The sequence below is a fragment of the Nerophis ophidion genome, linkage group LG17, assembly GCF_033978795.1.
Source record: "Nerophis ophidion isolate RoL-2023_Sa linkage group LG17, RoL_Noph_v1.0, whole genome shotgun sequence".
Lineage (NCBI taxonomy): Eukaryota > Metazoa > Chordata > Actinopteri > Syngnathiformes > Syngnathidae > Nerophis > Nerophis ophidion.
Window position 1 is genome coordinate 24,518,524 of NC_084627.1, and position 20,692 is coordinate 24,539,215.

Below are 20,692 nucleotides of genomic sequence, written 5' to 3' on the forward strand. Positions count from 1 at the left end.
GTGATTTCTCCAGATTCTCTGAACCTTTTGATGATATTACAGACCATAGATAGTGTAATCCCTAAACTCCTTGCAATAGTATGTGGAGAAATGTTGTTCTTAAACTGTTGGACAATTTGCTTCTGCTTGTGTTCACAAAGTGGTGACCCTCGCCCCATCCTTGTTTGTGAATGACTGAGCATTTCATGGAAGCTGTTTTTATACCCAATCATGGCTCCCACCTGTTTGCAATTAGCCTGTCCACCTGTGGGATGTCCCAAATAAGTGTTTGATGAGCATTCCTCAACTTTCTCATTTTTTTTTGTCACTTCTATCAGCTTTTTTTGAAACATGTTGCAGGCATCAAATTCCAAATGAGCTAATAACATGTCAACTTCACTGGTTTTGGGGTTTGTACATATTGGTATTATTAAATGTGTCATTAATTTATTTAATGTAAAATGACATTTAATTATTTATTGAATTATTTCATCAGTTAATTATACCAGCATTGAGTTATTTCACAAATTAATCAATTATTTCATGATTTAATGAAATGTTTCCAAATGTTTTTATTTAGTTTACGATTTTAACATTGTTTCATGATTGAATTAATCACTTCATGATCTAATGAATTATTTCACAATGTACTTAACTATTTCACGATTTCAAAATTTTAATAAATTATTTCATGATTTAGTCATTCATTGAATGATATCAATATTTCACAATTTACTAATTTATTTCATAATTTCATTCATTTTTTTTTAGGTTTAATTAATAATGTCATAATTCAACTAATTATAGAATTCATCATGTCATAATGTTGATGAATTGCCCCCCTCTGTGGTTTCTCATTGTGCCCACTAGGTTGAATTTTTTCTTGCCTTGATGTGGGTTCTGAGTGACTTGTGCAGCCCTTTGAGACATTTGTGATTGAGTGCTATATAAGTAATAATTGATGAATGGGTTGTACTTGTACCTTCAAGGTACTCAAAGCGCTTTGACACTACTTCCACATTCACCCATTCACACACACATTCACACACTGATGGAGGGAGCTGCCATGCAAGGCGCTAACCAGCACCCATCAGGAGCAAGGGTGAAGTGTCTTGCTCAATGACACAACGGACGTGACGAGGTTGGTACTAGGTGGGGATTGAACCAGGGACCCTCGGGTTGCGCACGGTCACTCTTCCACTGCGCCACGCCGTCCCTAAGTAATCTTAGTAATCAATCAATCAATCAATCTTGATTGATTGATTGATTGATTGATTGAATTATTTTGTGATTTAGTGATGTATTTAATTATTTTATGACCAAAACAATCATTGGACTAGGTTCTTGTTAGCCTCGCCACTGACTTTGATGGGTGAGTTCGACAGATAAACTCAATACATGAAGCTCTACCACACAGGTTCATGAAAAAAATATTTGAATCATGAAATATTTATATAACATTTGAGTAATTATTCGAAAATGTATATATTTATTAATTTTGTCCCATTTGACCCTCTATATCAACGAACCTAACATTCCCCTGCCTGTTTTTCAATAGGCTGGAGAGAAGCAATGTGGACATTATGGTGTGGATCATCTCATAAAGTGTGAAGAATGCACACAAGCGAGAACCTACCGCAAAAACCTCTTCTTCTTCGACGAGTTCTCCATTAAAAATTCCTTGGAACGTCCCTTCCTCCCCTCCAGCACAATCCAGGCGCTCTCTTTGGTTTCAGCGTCGTCTGTGTCCCCGGTTGTGACGCAAATCTCATACTCTTTGGGAGGAAATAAGAAAGGTGCGTCAATTAAAAAGTGTCTTCTGCTCCAATTAACGGCTCTATTCTCTATGACTAGTTTTTTCAACTGAGATCAAAGAGCTGATTTTAGTTTTTTAAATCAGGCACCCTAATAGCTGGCTCAAGGCCCTTCAGTAGTAAACCCGAGTCTTTGCGAAGACCCTTTTAGCGCGGTTACTGTTCCAATGTTTGCATGATGACTTTTTATACTGATTCGAGTGGAAATCGCCAGCATTTCGCTATTTGATCGCCAGAACAGCTAAGCTAGCTTCCGGGGTTGATGGACATCGTCAAACAAGATGTAGTTTATTTTTATTTATCATTTTTAAATATGGTCTTGCAAATTTATTGTAGCATTTATTAGGTTAATAATGGCCTTTAGGGGTAGATGTCGAAAGATTTCACCCTGGCCGATCATTACCATAATTAATGATCATTTTGATATTGATCATACGTGTCAATTAAGGTCATACTTAGTCAACAGCCTTACATGTCACACTGAGGGTGGCCGTATAAACAATGCACTGTCATAAATATGTGTTGGATAGTGAAACCACACTAAACAACAATGACAAAAACATTTCGGGAGAAAATTTGCACCGTAACAAAACAAACACAACAGAACAAATTCCCAGAATTCCCTGTAGTACCAACTTTTCCGGGAAGCTGCAATACATCTGCCACCTAAACAACGTTTTGTTCTCCTTCTCTACTATCCCAATTCTGGCCACGGCGCAACACTTTCTGCTTCCTGCTAAATTGAATCTTGTGAATTGATTGATTGATTGATTGATTGATTGATTGATTGATTGATTGATTGATTGAGACTTTTATTAGTAGATTGCACAGTACAGTACATATTCCGAATACGTTTTTCAACTCTTTTAAGTCGTGGTCCACGTTGATCAATTATAATGGTCAGGGAATTGAATGGATGCTCACTTTGGAATGACAAGTACATATCCAATCACAGGCTACTTAGAGAAGATTCAGTCAACAAGTTGTGATCTGATTGGCTATCGCAACTGTCTCTCAACTCTATGTGTTCTCAAAATCATCCGCTCACAGTCCTAATGAGTATCCAATCACAGGACACGTAAATGTCACGTTCAACGGGAGGCCAGCTAGAAGGTCTTACTGACAACAACACGTGATCTGATTGGCTATTGCAAATGTCTATCAACTGTATGTCCCCGTTTACTTACAGCGGACGGATGCCCGCATTGTTGATTCTGAAGGTGTCTGGCAGATTTGGTACAGCATGGCAAAAAAAGATAGCTGAAATGTGATTGGATGCAAACTAAAACTAAAAACAACAGCACTGGAACGAGCATAATACGACATGAAAAAAATAGGAATACTTTTAGATATTTAAGGAAAGTAAATTAAAAATTACTTTTATTTTTATATGTGAACATGATGCCCTGAGATCGGTAGATCGTGAGTTCAAACCCTGGCCAAGTCATCCCAAAGACTATATCAATCAATCATCAATCAATGTTTATTTATATAGCCCCAAATCACAAATGTCTCAAAGGACTGCACAAATCATTACGACTACAACATCCTCGGAAGAACCCCTATAAAATTGGGAGCAATTACCTCCCTGCTTGGCACTCAGCATCAAGGGTTGGAATTGGGGGTTAAATCATCAAAATGATTCCCGGGCGTGACCACCGCTGCTGCTCACTGCTCCACTCACCTTAACTTTAATTCAATGTTAGGCCAGCATAGAAGGCCTTGCTGGCCCTGACGGCCCACCACTGCTTCGGACGTATTTGCTTGGTGTCGTAAAGTACGTGGTCGTACTATTTTCCCGTTAGACTCTTATTGATCACATCAAATAAGTTGAATAATTGCGGCAACACTGCTCTATTTGTTCTCGCTCTTACTTGTCGAGTGCGTGATGTACGAAACACCAGCATCTGCTAGGGTCTCTAATTAGTGCTGGGTCAAAAACTGTGGCTGTAGGCAACCTCCTGAAATATATTTTTTTAATTTTACTCTGCGAGATGACAGGTTTACATCCCTAACTCTCCTGAATGAATTAATAAAGTACTATCTATCTATCTATCTATCTATCTATCTATCTATCTATCTATCTATCTATCTATCTATCTATCTATCTATCTATCTATCTATCTATCTATCTATCTATCTATCTATCTATCTATCTATCTATCTATCTATCTATCTATCTACCTATCCATCTATCTATCTATCTATCTATTTATTAAAGTAGTTGTTAAAGAATGACCATGTTCTCAAACAAAGCTTTCTCATGACCGCCGAATTATTATTGAAGTAAAAACAAAACAATAAATCATAAATTACAGCCTCGCTCCATTTAAAGTCCGTTCCTTTTCCAAATTTGTGTGATTAATGAGAACTGACTACAAGACTCTCACTATTATGCTATATCTACTATGGACTACACTGTCACTATGTTAGATCCACTATGGACTGGATTCTCACACTATTATTTTAGACCCACTATGGACTGGACTCTCACACTATTATGTTAGATCCACTATGGACTGGACTCACACTAATATGTTAGGTCCACTATCGACTGGACTCTCACTATTATGTTAAATCCACTACGGACAGGACTCTCACACTATTATGTTAGATCCACTATGGACTGGACTCTCACTATTATTATGTTTGGTCCACTATGGACTGGACTCTCACTATTATGTTAAATCCACTACGGACTGAACTCTCACACTATTATGTTAGATCCACTATGGACTGGACTCTTACACTATTATGTTAGATCCACTATGGACTGGACTCTTACACTATTATGTTAGATCCACTATGGACTGGACTTTCACAATATTATGTTGGACCCACTCGACGTCCATTACATCCGGTTTCCCCTAGAGACCGGATTCACATTGTCATCCCACGTGGTTTTGAGTTTTTTCTTGCCCTTTTGTGGGCTCTGAACCGAGGATGTCGTTGTGGCTTGTGCAGCCCTTTGAGACACTTGTGATTTAGGGCAATATAAGTAAACATTGACTGATGGTTGATTGAACATTTACGTACTGGTTTTCTCATCCAGGTCCAAGTGTTCGTTGTTAGCGCATGCCAGTTCTCTCATGATCTGCCCGTCGCCGTCGTTTTTGGCGAGCCAGCGGTCGCATGGAAAGCGAAAGGTTTTGTCCAAGAGCTCATCCTTCACGTCGATGTAGTCCAGGTGCCATCCCGGTGAGGGACCTGCATGAGACGACAATAAGGAAGTCAAAAGACAACGAGTGCTCATTCAGGGCCGATTGGCATGTTTCGTTTAAGATGGCCGACCCCGGTTGTCGTGCCACACTCGCACTTTGGAGAGCTCTCCCAGACTCAGGATGTCGGCGAAGCGAAACGTGTCCGCTTGTTTGCGCTCAAACTTGTTGGACCTGTTGCACTCTTTCAACGCCAGAGTCCCTGTGTCGCCGTTCTCTCCGAAGATGATGATCCATACATTGGCGTCGGTTCCGGCCCCTGAAAATAGCAAGATTGAGTGGTTCAGCGAAGATTTTAAATCCGATTAAATTCATGCTAGCAACTGGAGAGTTGGTAAATAAAACCTCCAAAACTAATTGTGTACAAATTAATTAATAGTAATTAAAGGCCTACTGAAATGAGATTTTCTTATTTAAACGGGGATAGCAGGTCCATTCTATGTGTCATACTTGATCATTTTGCGATATTGCCATATTTTTGCTGAAAGGATTTAGTAGAGAACATCGCCGATAAAGTTCGCAACTTTTAGTCGCTAATAAAAAAGCCTTGCCTGTACCGGAAGTAGCAGACAACGTGCGCGTGACGTCACGGGTTGTAGAGCTCCTCACATCCTCACATTGTTTACAATCATTGCCACTAGCAGCGAGAGCGATTCAGACCGAGAAAGCGACAATTTCCCCATTAATTTGAGAAAGGATGAAAGATTCGTGGATGAGGATAGTGAAAGTGAAGGACTAGGAAAAAAAAGAAAAAGAAAACAAAAAGGCGAGGGCAGTGGGAGCGATTCAGATGTTATTAGACACATTTACTAGGATAATTCTGGAAAATCCCTTTTCTGGTTATTGTGTTACTGGTGTTTTAGGGAGATTATATGGTACCTGAAAGTCGGAGGGGTGTGGCCACGGGTGTGGTGACCGCCAGTGTCTCCGGTGGGAGGAGGTAAGAGATTCCGCAGCTGCAGGAGGACGCAAGCTCTGCTCATGTCTACGGTAAGAGCCGACTTACTACCACAATTTTCTCACCGAAACCTGACGGTTGACATGTGGTCGGGAACCATGTTCACTTGACCGCTATGTTCCATAGTAAAGCTTCACCTTCGGGAATGTTAACAAGGAAACACCGGCTGTGTTTGTGTGGCTAAAGGCAGCTGCAATACACCGCTTCCCACCTACATCTTTCTTCTTTGACCTCTCCATTATTAATTGAACAAATTGCAAAAGATTCAGCAACAAAGATGTCCAAAATACTGTGTAATTATGCGTTATTATGTTATTAAGTTATTATGACTTTTAGCCATGATCAGTGCTGGAAAAACATGTCCGCTACAACCGGTGACGTCACAAGCACGCGTCATCATACGCGTCATAATTCCGCAACGTTTTCAACAGGATGCTTCGCAGGAAATTTAAAATTGTAAGTTAGTAAACTAAAAAGGCCGTATTGGCATATGTTGCAATGTTAATATTTCATCATTGATATATAAACTATTAGACTGCATGGTCGGTAGTAGTGGGTTTCAGTAGGCCTTTAAGACTATTTTAGGGTTACATGACATTTTACATAAGAGTCCTTGTTATTTACATATAAATGGCCAACTCAACTAAAACAATTTATACTTACTAAACCGTCCCACGTGTGATGTCTGTGCATATTTGTTTGTGCTATCATCATCTAATCAAGATAGCGTCATTAGCCTTACCAAACATACTAACTAGAGATGTTCGATAATATCGGACTGCCGATATTATCGGCCGATAAATGCTTTAAAATGTAGTATCGGAAATTATCGGTATCGGTTTCAAAAGGTAAAATGTATTACTTTTTAAAACGCCGCTGTGTACACGGACGTAGGGCGAAGTTTAGAGCGTCAATAAACCCTAAAGGCACATAATATCTACGACTTTACACACACACATGTAAATGGTCAACAGCCATACAGGTCACACTGAGGGTGGCCATATAAACAACTTTAACACTGTTACAAATATGCGCCACACTGTGAACCCACACCAAACAAGAATGACAAACACATTTCGGGAGAACATCCGCACCGTAACACAACATAAACACAACAGACCAAATACCTAGACCCACTTGCAGCACTAACTCTTCCGGGAAGCTACAATATACACCCCCTGCTAATCCCTAACACCCGCGCCGCCGACCCCGCCCACCTCAACCTCCCAAAATTTCAAGCTTCTGTTTTGATGCATGTTAAAAAAAATAATGCACTTTGTGACTTCAATAATAAATAGGGCAGTGCCATGTTGGCATTTTTTTTCCATAACTTGAGTTGATTTATTTTGGAAAACCTCGTTACATTGTTTAATGCATCCAGCGGAGCATCACAAAAAAATTAGGCATAATAATGTGTTAATTCCACGACTGTATATATCGTATCGGTTGATAACGGAATCGGTAATTAAGAGTTGGACAATATTGGATATCGGCAAAAAAGCCATTATCGGACATCTTTAATGCTAACCGATTACAAGTATCCGTGTTAGTATTGTTAAGTTATGATGGCATTCTAGCCTCCGCAGTTAGTGGTCCATCAAAATGACTTCTGTTTTGTTTGAACTACCGTTTTACTGCCGTTTAACAGTCACTGTTTGGAAACAAATAAGGTATGTAAATAAATATTTACAAAAACTTTCGTACTGGTCAATATCTCTCTGACTTATGGTCAGGTGCAGCTATTTTCGGTGGTTTAAATACCGTTGCACTCCGTAGCCTGGAAAATAAGGTACTATTAATTCTTGATGATTATTGCTGAAAAGACAATGTGAGAAGACAGGAGACTGAGTTGCGCCTCAGGGCTTTTGAATCCTCCATCATGTATTATTCACTGCAGTAGCAATAAAAGGGAGAACAAAAGTCATTTTAAATGAGCCGCTGGAAGAGAAAGATGAAGAGTCATAAAGTCATTGAATGCCCTTTCTAATTCACTTCCTGTGCAGCTTTAAGTTGTCTTTTCACGTCCCTCTCTTGTTCACTAACGCACTTGAGCCTCCAGTGTTATCGATGCAGTTCAGCCCCGGAGGGTCCCCGAAGAGTCCATTACCCAATGTCTCTGCATTGCCTGTTTTGTTTCAGCCTTGTTCATTACTTGGGCAAGTCTGTGTCTCAGCTGGCATGCAGCCTGCCGGAGCACTTTGATGTCGACTCAGGCTCCCTCGCCTCGCTACCACATCGATCAGGTGCTGGCGAGCGGCGAGGGAGCGAGAAAATAGCATGTGTGATCAAAAGGGGGCGCAAAAGGCGAGCGGAGGATTTATTTCATTGCTGCGATGCAGTCATGATTGTTTCCGATAAACAAGATAAACCTGGTTGGGTAACATGAGGATAAACGCAGCATACATATAGACCACATTTAAATGCTAGCACGCTCTTTTGTATACCGGTTGGACGTGCCCTAAACACCTCACTCGGGAGGCGTTCGGGTGGCATCCTGCGCAGATGCCCGAACCACCTCATCTGGCTCCTCTCCATGTGGAGGAGCAGCGGCTTTACTTTGAGTTCCTACCGGATGGCAGAGCTTCTCACCCTATCTCTAAGGGAGAGCCCCGCCACACGGGGGAGGAAACTCATTTTGGTCGCTTGTACCCGTGATCTTATCCTTTCTGTCATGACCCAAAGCTCATGACCATAGGTGAGGATGGGAACGTAGATCGACCGGTAAATTGAGAGCTTTGCCTTCCGGCTCAGCTCCTTCTTCACCACAACGGATCGGTACAACGTCCGCATTACTGAAGACGCCGCACCGATCCGCCTGTCGATCTCACGATCCACTCCTCCCTCACTCGTGAACAAGACTCCTAGGTACTTGAACTCCCCCACTTGGGGCAGGGTCTCCTCCCCAACCCGGAGACGGCACCTCACCCTTTTCCGGGAGAGAACCATGGACTCGGACGTGCTGATTCTCATTCCGGTCGCTTCACACTTGACTGCGAACCGATCCATTGAGAGCTGAAGATCCCGGCCTGATGAAGCCATCAGGACCACATCATCAGCAAAAAGCACAGACCTAATCCCAAGGCCACCAAACCGGAACCCCTCAACGCCTTGAATGAACCTAGAAATTCTGTCCATAAAAGTTATGAACAGAATCGGTGACAAAGGGCAGCCTTGGCAGAGTCCAACCCTCACTGGAAACGTGTCCGACTTACTGCCGGCAATGTGGACCAAGCTCTGACACTGATCGTACGGGGAAGACCCAGGACACGTTGGGAAGACAACGTCTCCCGGCTGGCCTGGGAACGTCTCGGGATCCCCCGGGAAAAGCTAGACGAAGTGGCTGGGGAGAGGGAAGTCTGGGCTTCCCTGCTTAGGCTGCTGCCCCCGCGACCCAACCTCGGATAAGCGGAGGAAGAAGAATGAAGGGATGGCTCTTTTGTGTACATTATCTGCATTATTATAGGGCTGGGGTCGGCAACCTGCGGCATGCGACTCTTTAGCGCCATCCTAGGGGATTCCTGGAGCTTTTTCAAAATTGTATGAAAATGGAAAAGATGGTGAGAAAAAAAAAAATGTTGTTTTAATATTGTTTCTGTAAGACAAAAAACACGACACAAAGCTTCCTAATTTTTAGAAATCACTGTTTATACTAAAAATTCTTCACCGATGAGAGGATTTGACGAGAGCCGTTTTGTCCTACTAATTATCAGGTCCTTGAACGCACCGTAGTTTTTTTTTTTTACATGTGCAACTTTCTCAGAAGCAGCCACAGTAAGACATGTTTTATGACACTCCTACTTAGTCTCATTTTGTCCAACAAATGTTTCATGCTGTGTGTAAATGTACAAACGTAAGCTTTTTTATTGTTATTGACTCGTGTGGAGTGCTAATCAGGCATATTTGGTCAGTGCATGACTGCAAGCTAATCGATGCTAACATGCTATTTAGGCTAGCTGCATGTACATATTGCATCATTATGCCTCGTTTGTAGCTATATTGGAGCTCATTTAATATCCTTTACTTATGTCCTCACTGTATTTAATTTATATTTGCATGTCTAATAGTTTTTTGTGTGACATGTCATTATGGACCAGAGCAAACATTACCTTGCTTGCCAAAGATAGTAATAAATCCAATAGAAGAAGATGGCCTTTAACTTAGACACACACATCTATACCTTTGGCCATTCTATGCTAGAAATTTCCAGGAGTAATCTCACTCTCGGAGAAGCCTCCATTTTACTAATGTTTTCCAATGTTACAAAAATGTGTAGAATAAATATTACATTTCAACATTTCTATCAACAAAGATTTGTGTCAGCCTGTGAAACAAAGTAATTTTGATAGTTAATAGCTAATTTAAATGCCTACTGAAACCCACTACTATCGACCACGCAGTCTGATAGTTTATATATCAATGATGAAATCTTATTATTGCAACACAAGCCAATAAGGCCGGTTTAGTTTACTAAATTGCAATTTTAAATTTCCCGTGAAGTTTCTGTTGAAAACGTCGCCGAATGATGACGCGTGCTTGTGACATTATTGGTTGGAGCGGACATTTTAGCCCAGCACCACTCTCGGCTAAAAGTCCTCTGCTTTAACCGCATAATTACACAGTATTTTGGACGTCTGTGTTGCTGAATCTTTTGCAGTTTGTTCAATTAATAATGGAGACTATAAAGAAGAATGCTGTTGGTGGAAAGCGGTGGATTGCAGCTGCCTATAGCAACCGAAACACAGCCGGTGTTTCTTTGTTTGTTGTGAAGCTCTAACACACAGCGGTCAAGCGAACATGTTTCTCTACTACATGTCAACCGATTGTGATATTAAGTCGGCTCTTACCGGAGCCTTGAGCGGATTATGCGACCTCCTACTGCAGTTGTCAAAAAGGCAGCTGTGATCTTGGCTCCTCCATTGGCTTCTCTCAGAGACACTGGCGTTCACCGCAGCCCTCCGACTTTCAGGTATGTCTTTATAATCTCACTAAAACACTATTAACACAATAAGCAGATAAGGGATTTTCCAGAATTATCCTAGTAAATGTGTCTAATAACATCTGAATCGCTCCCACTGCACTCGCCTGGAGCCGTCGCCTTTTCTTTTTATTTTTTTATTTTTAGTGCTTCACGAATCTTTCATTGTCGCTCAAATTAAAGGGGAAATCGTCGCTTTCTCGATCCGAATTAATCTTGCTGCTGGTGGCTATGATTATAAACAATGTGGGGATGTGAGGAGCCCTCACACCGGTGACGTCACATGCATATCGTCTGCTACTTCCGGTACAGACAAGGCTTTTTTATTAGCGACTAAAAGTTGCAAACTTTATCGTCGATGTTCTCTACTAAATCCTTTCAGGAAAAATATGTCAATATCGCAAAATGATCTAGTATGACACATAGAATGGACCTGTTATCTCCGTTTAAATAAGAAAATCAAATTTCAGTAGGCCTTTAAACACAATCACCATGTGATTCCTTGACCATAAAAATTATATAAGGCGTTTAATTTTTTGCGGCTTCAGAATAATTTTTTTTGTGTATTTTTGGTCCAATATTGCTCTTTCAACATTTTGGGTTGCTGACCCCTGTTAAAATCGATCGCCTTTTTGTTTGTTTTTTTCTTTTGTCATTTGTCTATGCATGGTGCAGTCGTATGTGCGAAATATGTATGATTCATTATATTTTGCGCATATTTTTGATTTTCCTCATTTATGGGTTTTCGTATGTGCGCAATATGTTTTTTTTTTATATAGCTCATCTCTATGGTTTTTCATTGTGTTTTACTTTTGTAACTGTATGAAGACGCACCGCTGAAGCGGCAGCTGGTCGCATCAGCCGTGTGCTCTTTTCATGTATTTTGAAACAATGTTGAGAACTTGCTGAATGATGACGAGTCAAAGAGGCAATAATGAGAGGTTTAGCAGATTAGTCTCACTTAACAATTGGCTGGCTAGTTTTTATAGAGAACAAAGACTAACGTTTATTGATAATTGGCCCTCTTTCTGGGGCAAACCAGGCAAGACAAGGCAACTTTTTTATGTAGCACATTTACAACAATTTTAAAATCTAACCAAAGTGCTTTACAGGTTAAAAAGCATAGAGCAAAAAACAAAGAACATAAACAGTGAATAAGCTAAACAAGATAGTGCAAAAGCAATACGGCAAAAGGGGTCAAATAAAAAATAAAAAATTGCAAAATAAAAATAATAAAAGTGCGACAAAATTCAAAATTAAAAAATAAAGAGAAGGGGGGATAGGGGGACTAGAAATGGTGGCCTAGTGGGTGGACTCAGCTCAGGTCAAAGGCCAGCGAGAACAGGTAGGTCTTAAATGCGGCTTTTACCATAACCGAGAAGGCGCCCACACTCTCTTCAAAAATATAGATTACTACGTGAGTCAGGCTTGACTAACTACTAAAAAAATTAAGTTACAGTTGAAGTTGAAATGCCAATGATTGTCACTCACACACTATGTGCGGTGAAATTATCCTCTGCATTTAAACCCATCCCCACAGGAGAGCAGTGAGCAGCAGCGGTGGCCACGCCCGGGAATCATTTGGTGATTTCAACCCACAATTCCAACCCTTGATGCTGAGGGCTAAGCAGGGAGGTAATGGGTCTCATTTCTATAGTCTTTGGTATTACTCGGCCATTGTTTGAACTCACGACCTACTGATCTCAGGACGGACACTAACCACAATGCCACTGAGCAGGTCTATTAGAGCAAGCTTGGACACACGCAATTAGAGTGTCTGTTAGCCCGAGCGAGGAGTCAGTTGAGCTGGAACTAACCAGCGCCAGGCTGGAAAATTCAAGCACACGTAGCATTTCTCCTAGAATAATACATAACTCACATAATGTTTTTTATGCAGTGACTGTGCCAGGGGTGGACATACATTCTACTGAGAATGCAAATCTCCTGTCCAAAGGCAAGACCCAGTAACTCAATTTTGATCAATTTTGATCAAAACTAATTTCGGAGTTCCTAGGTGATATGCGATATTGTAATTTGTTCCGTAAGTAAGCTTTTACGCGCATCACAGGACCTAGCAACTACCACATAACCGCGTAGATACAACAGAAAAACCTGGTATCTCAAGGGACCAATCGGAGCTTCTTTGTCAGTCGCCTTATTGTCTTCAATGAGACATTTGCACGAATGGGGGCAGACGGTCAACCTGATTATGTGATATTATGGCACGAGGGGATATTTGGAAGATTGGCCCAGGATGTTGCAAGCACCTTCATTAAATGTATTGTTCTTGATTCTTCCCCTTGCATACTCTTTTGGGCAGATAACTGTGGAGGTCAAAATAAAAACTGGACGCTGTACACGGCTCTTGCCCAATGTGAAAACGCAGAATGGGGTCCACCCGAGATTGTGATAAAACATCTGGAGAAAGGGCACACGTTCATGAGAGCAGATTGAATCCATGGCTCAATCGGCAAGAAAATGAAAGCTCAAGAAAACATCTATACGTTTGATGACTTTGTAGATCTTTGTAAGACAGCATCAATAGAGATTGGTTTTCCTTTTTTTTCTCAAAATCAGCTGGCAGTGAGTTACTAGGTTTTGCCTTTGGACGGGAGAAACTATGACGCCTTATCGCTATCGCAGAACCAAGCAAGTAATCTCAAGATCCCCATCATATCAAATCCTAGATGTGATCGAAATTATTTAAGTAAAATAGACGTAAAGTTATTAATATCAGTACTATGGATACCATTCACAAAATGGTATCGGTATAGACTTTTTAAACATCAGCTCTTTGTCTCCCAAAGTGTTATTTGTTAATGAGGTCATTAGAGACAACAATCTTAACGTCATTGGTCTCAGTGAAGCTTGGCTAAAACCAGATACATTTTTTCCTGCAACTTTATCTTAGCGCTGCTTTCGATACCACCGTCCATAACATTCTATCAGAACATATCAAAACATGTGTTAGATTGTCAGACTTAGCCTTTTCTTGGTTTAACTCCTATCTTACTGACAGGATGCAGTGCGTATCCCATAACAATGTGACCTCACAGTATGTTAAGGTCAGGTGCGGAATTCCCCAGGGTTCTGTTCTTGCCCCTGCACTCTTCAGCATCTACATGCTGCCGCTGGGTGACGTGATACACAAATACGGTGTTAGCTTTCACTGTTATGCTGATGACACCCAACTCTACATGCCCTTAAAGCTGACCAACACTTTGTATTGTAGTCACTTGGAGACGTGTCTAAATGATGTTGAACAATGTGTGTCCAGCAACTTTTTGCGTCTTAACGCTAAGAAAACAGAAATGCTGATTATCGGTCCTTTTAGACACTGACACCTATTTAATAATACCACCTTAACATTTGACAACCAAACCATTACACAAGGCAAATCAGTAAAGAATCTGGGTATTATATTCGACCCAACCCTCTCGTTTGAATCACACATTAAGAATGTTACTAAAACAGCCTTCTATTATCTCCGTAATATTGCTAAAATTCGTCACATTTTTTCCACCACCGCTGAGATCATTATTCATGCGTTCGTTACGTCTCGTCTCGATTACTGTAACGTATAATTTTCGGGTCTCCCTATGTCTAGCATTAAAAGATTAGTTGGTACAAAATGTGGCTGCTAGACTTTTGACAAGAACAAGAAAGTTTGATCATATTACGCCGATACTGGCTCACCTGCACTGGCTTCCTGTGCACTTAAGATGTGACTTTAAGGTTTTACTACTTACGTATAAAATACTACATGGTCTAGCTCCAGCCTATCTTGCTGATTGTATTGTACCATAGATGATCCCCTGCTGGCCTCCCAATGGCCTGGTCTTTCACATTATGAAGTAGGGACCTGGGGTGCACCACTCCTTATGCATCAGTTGGTGACGTCTCGGCGGCCCCGACTTGTCTACATGCTGGCCCCACTATGGACTGGACTCTCACATTATTAACCGTACCCACTTGGCATCCATTGCACCAGTCACCTGGAGGGGGTCCCCACATCTGCGTTCCGTTTAAGGGCTCTCAATGTTCCCATTGGGTCAAGTTTTTTCTTGCCTTGATGTGGGATCTGAGCCGAGGATGATATTGTGGCTTGTGCAGCCCTTTTAGAAATTTGTGATTAAGGGCTATATAAGTAAACCTGGATTGATTGATGATTGAATTAGGTCCCGACGTTGAGAAACTCAAACTTAACCTCGGAACAACATGCTTTTTAACTACATTTAATCAATGTTGGGATCTGACATTGATTTGATTATTGAATTTTGATAATTTCCCAAACAATATTTTACAACGTAAATACAACGATGAAACAATATGCTTTTTGACGAAATGTATTCAATGTCAGGATGTGACGTTGATGTGACCAAAAAATTTGGTAATTTCCCAACCAACAACGTGGATCCAACGTTGGACATCAACGTTGTCTCAGTTTACAAATACAACTATTTTGCAACGTTTTTTTAAGGCCAGTTTTAAAGGATATGTATGTATACTCAATGTTGGATCAATATCTTGTTCCTGCTATGTACTTTGTCTTTCCCTCGTGTTTTTATGCCGAGATAACGTCACGGATTACCGCCACAGTACTGCATTATTTCGAAGTTGTAGCGTTTTTCTTTATTTCTTAAATTGGACAAGGACAACACACAGTCTACATGTCAAATTCCTTGTGTGTTGAACATACTTAGCCAATAAAGCTGAGTCTGATTCTGATTCTAAACTGGACTGTCCAGTTTGTCTTAGAAAACTTTTTGCCTCTCAGCCGAGCAGTCTTCATCAGTTCATGCTATAGACTCAGATTGGTTAGCTCTAGGGCTTTGGCACCAGCATTTAGACTAGATCTGACCAATCTGAGTGTATGAGCATGAACTGATCGGAAGAGAGGTGAAACGTCTTTTAACACAAATGTGCAGTCCAATTGCGATGGATTTAATGCCCTTTGAATACAATAACCTGGATGAATGAGAACATCCCTAGTCATCATTGATATTTGGTGTCTTGTTCAGAGACAAGGCGTGTGGACAATGGAGTGTCGCTCAATCTACACACTAGTCCAACGCAGTCGGATCATGACGTACCTGCAACATCACTGGTCTTGACCTGGATTACGTAGGTGGTGAACTCCACCATCATCTCTTCATCCACCATGGCAGCCATCTCGCAGATCATGGTCCTTTTTGGTCCACGTGTCCTGGACAGCCACTCTTCGTAGGTGAACACGGACACTTCTTCTGTTGTCAGGTTGCGCATGATCACCTGGAGCAAAAAACTCATATGTACATCATCACGGAAACCCCACAACATCAGCTGAGAGGTAACAAGCAGAGTGCAGTTCTCCGCCAAGGCTAAATTATCTTTAAATTTTGACATGCTGGGTAATGGTTCCTCTGCAAAAATGATAGGTTAGATCGACCAACCTGATCAAGGAACCAATCAGGTCTGCTGCCGGAGCCGTCAATGCGAAGCCTCATCTTCCTCAGCGGGGCGATGTCATCGATCTCCATGTTAAAGGTGTCCTCCTGACCGCGCTCGAACCTGCAAACGTTAAATTGAAGAACACCTTGCTTTGATACTTCAAGGTTTCTTCGGGTCTAACCTGTCCTCATTTTTCTGCAGCAGCATTTCCTCTGTGCTGCCGTTAGCGCCGAACACAGACATAAAGATCTGAGTGTCTGTTCCTGCGTTTTGGACATCCCCGGTGATCACAATTATCTCATAGATAACCTATGGGCGAATGGTTGATCAGGATTCATGGAATACACAATCAATTCCAGACGTTCGATACCTTCTGGGAGATGGAAACAGCCTCCGCATCTAGTACATTGAACACTCTGGCAGTCAGCCCGTCACCGCGATCTTTGGCCAGCCAGCACATGCAACCAAAGATATATTTGACCCCTTTGGTTGGCACGGCAACAGAGAGCTCATCCACCAGCCAGCAGCTCTCTGGGGTAGCTCCATCATGGCCAAGCTGCAGGGTTTGTAAAAGGAGTTTAGGGTACAATCATTTCAGGGAGCGTTCATGTGTGTAATTATTGGGTGGGTGGACCCTCACCTCCACCTTTTTCATCTCCCCCACATCTGAACCGTGACACTCGAAGCTCTCCAGGGAGCCAGCCTGGAAGCCCTTCCTCCCGTCTGGAGGGTCCAGCCACAGTCTCTCCGTGTGACTGTGATCAGCCCCGATGATGATCACGTAGGCCCTGCTGGTGGTGCCGGCATCTCGCTCCAGCCCGGTACACAGCGTGATGTGGTACGGTATGACTAAAAGTGAGAAACTTCCACTTAAATCCCTGGATAAAAGCTTATTCGTGCTCCTGTTTATGGCTCTTACCGGGAAGTAGTTGTTCCTCTACTTCCTTCTTTTTGCTCTTTTTATTGTTGTTGTCGACGCTCTTCAAGGCCAATTTCTTTTTGCTGCTCAGGCTCTCTCTGACGCCCTCGTAGCCCTGAAAGAATCAAGCAGCATCATTAACAAGCGCTCACCAGAAATTTCATTAGGTACACCTACAAAATCGGGGAGAACAGGATTAGTTTTCACACTTATTTTTACTCTACTGCAGTGATTCTCAAACTGTGGAATGTGTACCAATAGTGCTCTATCTAGTGGTAGACCAATGAATCACTTAATTAGATATTAAAACACAGTGTTACTGTTTAAACTGTGTGTAATGTTACAGTGGTCGAAAATATTAAATACTCTTGTTAACAGGGTCATAACTAGGATTTGATAAGAATGAAGCTCAAAAATTGGTGGTCTAAGAGGATCTGTGAAAGGCTGAAATCATGTGTACCATATAAATATTATTAACTTGAGCAACACAATGAATTTCCACCATAACAAAAGGTTTCATTGAGGTATAATTATCATGTGTTATAATATCTAGAATGTTTGACCATCAAGATGATTTTGTAAACAGTCCACCTTTTTTTTTTAATCAATATGCTATAACTTTAGCGTATCAACACTTTTAACATCATTAAAGCATACATTTAAAAACGTTATTACAACATATGGATACTGTAGAGGACATGTGTTTGCCTTTGCATAAAAACATCAACCAAGGACACATATAAATATATTTCTAACAAGTATTTAAAAATAAATACAATTAGTGCAAGATGTTCCTGGAAGCTATAATTATAATATCTGATAGCGTTAGTCATAAATGCCTTGCTGTAATGCTCCTTGAATCCTTCTGACATTCGAGTTGTAAGAGTGCTGTAGAGGGGGTGAGAGGTATTCCTTGTAATAGTCTTGATCTTACTCAAAGTTCTGTCTCTGATAAGCTCCTCTAGTGTGGTCAGCTTTGATTCTGTTATGGCCTGTTTCATCAAGTCGTTCTTTGTTTAGTTTATGGTTGTCTTTCTGGTGTTGTTTTGGGTTCACTCCCTGTTTTGCGCTCTTATATTTGTTCTACTATCTGTTTTAGTTGCATTCTGTTGCAGTAGCTTTGGCCTGCTTCTGAGCACTTCCCTCCTCCCCTGTGGGTCGTTGGCGTTGATTATTCTCATCTGCAGTTAAGGAGCAAAAGAGGACTGTTTAAACCAGTCTCCCTTAGTTGTCAGTTGTGGAATCATTGCATAGGTTTGGTGTTGGTATGTTGGAGAAATGCACACACTGTATGGAATTTGATATTTTTTCACCTTGGAATGTGTTTTGAAGCGACCGAGATGAGAATCAGAACCTCCAAGTCCGAGTCCATGGTTCTCGCCCGGAAAAGGGTGGAGTGCCAACTCCGGGTTGGGGAGGAGACCCTGCCCCAAGTAAAGGAGTTCAAGTACCTCGGAGTCTTGTTCACGAGTGAGAGAAGAGTGGATCGCGAGATGGACAGGCGGATTGGTGCGGCGTCTTCAGTAATGCGGACGCTTTATCGATCCGCTGTGGTGAAGAATTTACCGGTCGATCTACGTTCCCATCCTCACCTATGGTCATGAGCTTTGGGTCATGACCGAAAGGACAAGATCACGGGTACAAGCAGCTGAAATTAGTTTCCTCCACCGGGTGTCGGGGCTCTCCCTTAGAGATAGGGTGAGAAGCTCTGCCATCCGGGAGGAACTCAAAGTAAAGCCACTGCTCCTCCACATCGAGAGGAGCCATATGAGGTGGTTCGGGCATCTGGTCAGGATGCCACCCGAACGCCTCCTTAGGGAGGTGTTTAGGGCACGTCCAACCGGTAGGAGGCCACGGGGAAGACCCAGGACACATTGGGAAGACAATGTCTCCCGGCTGGCCTGGGAAGTGCTGGACAAAGTGGCTCGGGAGAGGGAAGTCTGGGCTTCACTGCTTAGGCTGCTGCCCCCGCGACCCGACCTCGGATAAGTGGAAGAAGATGGATGGATGGATTGTGTTTTGTTTGTTGGTTTGCTAATCCAGCTTGCCGTTTTTAATGCACAGCTTTCCCTGTGCTTTTTCTTGTGCGTTACCTTTTTGCAACCTGTTAGTGTGCTTTAAATTCTCAGTTACCTGCTTTTTGGGGTCACAACCTCCACCTCGGAGAGCAACATGTAACAGTATGATCCCACCAGTTATGAGTGGCCCCATGGAGAAGTGTTGGGGGAGTGGGAGGACTAGCTTAACTCTCAGGGGCATTTGCAGCACAAGTTGGGTGGCCCAGAAATATGACTGGAACTAATTAACCCTGTTTTGCCTGTGACATCGTTATACCACCACCCCGTGCAAGTCGACCCGGGCGAAGGCTGACTCTGGCAGCTTCTCCATGCAGACTTCCACAACACCAAACACAGTTGCTTAAACTGACCCTCACTCACCGCCACAGCCTACCCCAGGCCAGACTACACCACAGCCTTGCCAGGCTCAAGCTCGTCATACATCACCCACTCCACACTCTTTTAAATCTACTGCATTTACGGTTTCCCAATACTGGCACCCTGGCTTCCCAAAGCCCGCCCGCTTCTCCCTCCTGCTCCATGTAGCGTCAGGAATCCGCTCCTTGGGGGGGCTTGAGGGTTAGCTGTGTTGTGCTCCTTCTACCAAGGCTGACTCCTTCTACTTCACCAACTGGGGCACCGCCAGTGCTACTACCTCTAGCAAGGCCGCTGCCGCTACCTGCTCTTCCTGTGGGTCTGCCGCCGAAACCACCTCCAGTGCCACTTCCAGTGGGTCTGCCGCCATTGCCACCTACAGTGCCGCTTCCAGTGGGTCTTCCGACAAAAATCCCCTGTAGGTCTTCTGATGACGCCACCTCCAGAGCTGCTTCCAGTGGGTCTTCCAAAGAAAACCTCCAGTAGGTATCCTGATGACGCCTCCTCCAGTGCTGTTTCCTGTGGGTCTTTTGATGACGCCACCTACAGTGCCGTTTCCAGTGGGCCTTTTGACGACACCAACTACAGTGACGCTTCCAGTGTGTCTTCCAATGACGCCACCTTCACTGCCGCTTCCAATGGGTCTTTCGACAATGCCACCTATACTTCCAGCCCATCAGCCTATGCGACTTCCGACGATGCCACCCTCACCTCCAGCCCAGCAGCTTGCGCGACTTCCCGTTCCGCTTCCTCATCAACCCCCAGCCCAGTTGCCTGCATGACTTTCAGCTCCACTTCTTGCTCGACCTCCAGCTCAGCATCCTGCGCAACTTACAGCTCTGCTTCCTGCTTGACCTCCAACGCAGAGTCCAAATTGACCCCCAGAGAATCTTCCAGCGTAACCTCCTTCTCGCCAGCTGCAGAAGCATCGGTGTGGGGCCCCGACATCCTCGTGTGCCGTTGATAT

At 42.6% G+C, this 20,692-nt stretch overlaps 1 protein-coding gene across 1 annotated transcript in view; it reads right to left on the reverse strand.

Annotated features, from left to right (window-relative positions):
• Positions 1 to 20,692, reverse strand: part of LOC133536658 (lipoxygenase homology domain-containing protein 1) — a 101,886-nt gene that overhangs the window by 8,205 nt on the left and 72,989 nt on the right. The window contains 9 exon segments of the mRNA XM_061877278.1: positions 1,616 to 1,754; positions 4,830 to 5,000; positions 5,085 to 5,270; positions 16,038 to 16,215; positions 16,377 to 16,494; positions 16,556 to 16,683; positions 16,745 to 16,930; positions 17,015 to 17,223; positions 17,294 to 17,408. Of these exon segments, the coding sequence (XP_061733262.1) occupies positions 1,616 to 1,754; positions 4,830 to 5,000; positions 5,085 to 5,270; positions 16,038 to 16,215; positions 16,377 to 16,494; positions 16,556 to 16,683; positions 16,745 to 16,930; positions 17,015 to 17,223; positions 17,294 to 17,408 (1,430 nt within the window).